This window comes from Sminthopsis crassicaudata, chromosome 6, assembly GCF_048593235.1.
Source record: "Sminthopsis crassicaudata isolate SCR6 chromosome 6, ASM4859323v1, whole genome shotgun sequence".
NCBI lineage: Eukaryota > Metazoa > Chordata > Mammalia > Dasyuromorphia > Dasyuridae > Sminthopsis > Sminthopsis crassicaudata.
In genome coordinates, this window is record NC_133622.1 from 238,610,899 (window position 1) to 238,615,281 (window position 4,383).

The 4,383-nt window shown below is 30.3% G+C and overlaps 1 protein-coding gene across 1 annotated transcript; it reads left to right on the forward strand.

The window, feature by feature from the left end:
- Positions 1 to 3,217: 3,217 nt before the first annotated feature.
- Positions 3,218 to 4,129, forward strand: LOC141546243 (olfactory receptor 4C11-like). The gene has a single exon (XM_074273922.1). The coding sequence runs from the start codon at positions 3,218 to 3,220 to the stop codon at positions 4,127 to 4,129; it is 912 nt and encodes a 303-aa protein (XP_074130023.1).
- The last annotated feature ends 254 nt before the right edge of the window (positions 4,130 to 4,383 follow it).

A 4,383-nucleotide genomic window follows, 5' to 3' on the forward strand; every position in this document is an offset into this window, starting at 1 on the left:
GTGAGGCTGATAATTTCCTATTTGCTGAAAACAGGACTAAAATTTATAAGTTAAATAAATCCTTAAGTTAACCCCACTAATTTGGCCTTTAAGCAACATGGAGATAGGACGAAGGAAAGTTTGGATATAAAAAAGGAATTGTTCAAATATATTTTTGTCAGATTAATGGGCAATATGAATATTGTGTATGGCCTGACACATTTTATGACCTTATCTTTATAGACCCTATCACTTGCATAAGGCTTTTTTTCTGAATCAGTTTTTATTAACCTGCTATTTAAATGTATCAAGTTTTGATAATCTTAATGTAATTGATTTTTTCATTTGTTAAATTTTTATTTTATGCAGTTGTCATCATGATACTAAAACTTTTTGATAAAATTCTCCCCTTCTATCCCTGGGTTTCAGCTGTGGTACTTTCAATTTATCACAAAGCAAAGTGACACAAAGCACTTAGACCCATATGAGAGGGGAATAAAAAAATAATTATTAACTTGTTTTAGTTTCCATGGAAAAAAGAGAAAATTCCAGTGCATATGTTCTAAAATGATGATTGAGAAATATCACAATTAAGAAAATATAACAACTCAGAAAATATTTTTAAAGAGTCATAGTTTGATCATTAAAACATCACTTTCAGAAAGAAGAAAGGAATAGAGAAAAAGAGATTTAGAGAGTGAGAAGAAAAATAGTTTAGCACTGCAGTCAATTATCCCATTCCTAACCATTCTGTTCAAACTTTTTTTTTAATTTCATTTTTAATTCATGGAATAAAACTAGCATTTTTATAACTTAGTATAATGAAAAAGATGATTGTATATAAACAACAAATATGCATTTTTTGCTTGTTAATCTTTTAAAATATGTAATAGATTTTTCAGATAAAATTGTAATTTTTTCCTTCACTCTTCTAACCTTGCTCTAAAGAAGGTTAACGTTGAAAACAGTTATTTCTGTTTTTATATTTACGTATGTATATAAAATTATTCTATGCATCAGTGGGCTTTTTCTTCAAAAGTCTTTTATATCTCCTTTGGGTATTTACAACAATAAAATTGAATTATTTGTTTCAAGTCGTTTTAAAAACAATATTGCTATTACTGCATACAATGTTCACTTGTTTCTGCTCTTTTGACTCTTCATTATTTCATGCAGTACTTTGCCCTTTTTTCCCCCTGAAATCAATGAACTCATTTATTATACCACATTAGTATACTATCAAATTAATATACTACAACTTGTTCAGTCATTCTTCAATTGATGGACATCTCTGCAATTTCTGGGGTTTTGATAGCACAAGAGAGATATGAATATTTTAGAACAGATAGGTCGTCTTTTTTCTTTTTCCTTAACCATTTTTGTTGCAAATGGATATAATAGTAGTACTTCTGGGTCAAAAGACAATGGCATTTTCATCATTTTGGGGCACAATTCCAGATCGGTCTTCAAAAATGGTTAGTTCAGTTCCTAACTCATCAACAATGAATTAATGTCCATTTTTTCTTTTTCTCTTCCAATATTTATCACTTTTCCCTTAAATCATTTTAGCCAATCTGATAGGTGTAAAATATTACCTCAAGGTTGTTTTAATTTTCATTTGTCTAATCAATAATTATTTAGACCCTATAAATAGTTCTAATTTATTAATTGGAAAACTGTTTATATCCTTTGATCATTTTATCAATTGAATGTACAAATGTTTTTATGGGAAGGCACTATGGTGAAATAATAATTATAATTAATAAGAGGCTAATTTAATTTAGAGTCTTGGTTGTTTTTTTTTTTTTTTTTTTTTTGTTGTTGGTTTTATTTTTTTTCCCCCTTACTATCTATTGTATTGGGAAAATCACTTAAAATTCCTTTAAACTTTGCTGCCTAACCTCTAAAATGACATATTTGAACCAGATAGTCTGTATGACCAAATTCTGATCTAGATTTGTGAAGATTCCCCCCTCTTAATAAAAAGCCAACTCCTTATAAACAAATACTACGAATGGCGTTCTCATGCTTTTTGGATGAAATAAAAATAAAATGCTTTTGTTCAAGATGGATGTTTCTTGAAATTTAACCAGGTAGATTTCAATTTTTAGAGGATATATAAAATGTATTATTAATGGATGATTTATGATCATTCACATAAGAAGCATTAATAAACAGGAGCCAATGAATTTTAGTAAGAACAATTTACATATGAATAATCTCATTCCTTTTCTTGATATGGTCACTAATGTGATAGATGAATGGATTAACAATGATGAGATATTACAAATTAATTTATGTCTGAATATACACATATATTTATATGTACATTTATTGGTATGTTCCTACAGATGTATGTATTCTTGCATAGTAATATAACTTGCTATACATGTATGTGTATATCTGCATATGTCTACCTATCTAGATATGTGCGTATGTATAGACAGATGGGTATATATCTAAATTTGCATGTTGAAATATTTTCTTAAATATAGGAGATATAATATCCAAAATGATGATTTTGATGAAGACACGATACTTTGACCTTGTGGGACCACAACTAGAATATGTTCACTTCAAAGTACTACATTTTAGAAATGATATTTTCATTCTTTAAGAGCCTCATAGACTGAGAAAGAAGAAGGTGAGTATGCTGCCTATTATATACATTTAATGATTAAAATGATGGAAAGCTTTTCATTAAAATAAAAGATTTTAAAAGAATATAATATCTTCAAATATTTGAATAATTGTCATTTGGTAAAAATGTTACCCAAAATTACTCAGAGATTAGATCTAAAACAATGATTATATGTTATGAATATTATATTTTTATGAATTTGATGAAAGGGGAATTTTCTGATCAGTTAAACCGCAGAAATACTGCAGTGAGCTATACAATTAGATTGACTCTAGTAGGACAATAGAAAATAAGCAAGGGGAGGGTAAATTTTCAGCAAGTATTAACTTTAATACATTTTCTAGCCATATTCTGTCCTTCTAATGTAGATACTCCTACCTATACAAGCTGAAGAAATGTGGGGAATCAATTGCAGTAGATTCTGGGAAGGATATGTTTTTAGTAAATTCCATGTGAGACTTTTAAGGTAAAACAGATACCTTGGAATACTTGAGAACATAGAATGGTCTCTTGATATAGTTTCCTAATGTTACTTTCTTACATTCATGCAATGATTAGTTTTCACATATATCTTTCTCATTTTCATTGAAGACAGAAATGAAAAACAATGTGACTGAATTCATTCTTCTTGGACTGACACAAGACCCATTGAAAAAGAAGATAGTATTTGCCATCTTTTTAGTTTTCTACACTGCAACTGTGGTAGGAAACTTGCTGGTCATTTTGACGATCAAGACCAGTCCCACACTTGGGTCCCCAATGTATTTCTTTCTGACATATTTGTCCTTTGCAGACTCTTGTTTCTCTAGTACTATAGCCCCCAAACTGATTATAGACAACCTCTCTAAAAAGCAGACTATTTCCTTTGATGGATGCATGACCCAATTATTTTGTATGCATTTCTTTGGATGCATGGAAGTTTTGGTCCTTGTTCTCATGTCCTATGACCGCTATGTGGCCATCTGTAAACCTCTGCACTACACAGTCATCATGAACCAGAAATTATGTGGGATTTTAGTAATATTTGCTTGGGTGGGGGCTTTAGTGCATTCTATCACTCAGATTGCTCCTGCATTTAATTTACCCTTCTGTGGTCCCAATGTGATTGATCACTATTTATGTGACTTACAGCCTTTGTTGAGATTGGCTTGTGCTGACACATATGTGATAAACCTATTGGTTGTTTCCAATAGTGGGATTGTATGCATGGCAAGCTTTACAATTCTAATGACTTCCTATATTTATATCCTTTATTCACTAAGAAATCATAGTGCAGAAGGGAAGCGTAAAGCCTTATCCACATGTACTGCCCACATAATTGTGGTCATTATATTTTTTGTACCTTGTATTTTTATATATACTCGGCCCCCAATTATCTTCCCTGTGGATAAGTTGGTATCTGTGTTTTATACAATTGGAACTCCTTTGCTCAACCCCTTGATCTACACCCTGAGGAATGCAGAAGTTAAAAATGCTATGGTTAAGCTGTGGAGTAATAGACTAAATTGAGACAAATAAAGCATGTAATGCCTCTTCCCAAGTTACTAGCCTGTTACATCATAGCTCTGTCCCTCAGGTTACTCATGTATAAAATGATAATAGTTAATAATAATAATAATAATAATAATAATAATAATAATAATATTAATACCTAATCAGATGGTTGTTGTGAGGATCAACTCAAATCTTTATAAAGTGCTTAGCAGAGTATCTAGAATATAATAGATGATCAAGAAATTATTATTGATTTCTTCCCCATTAAA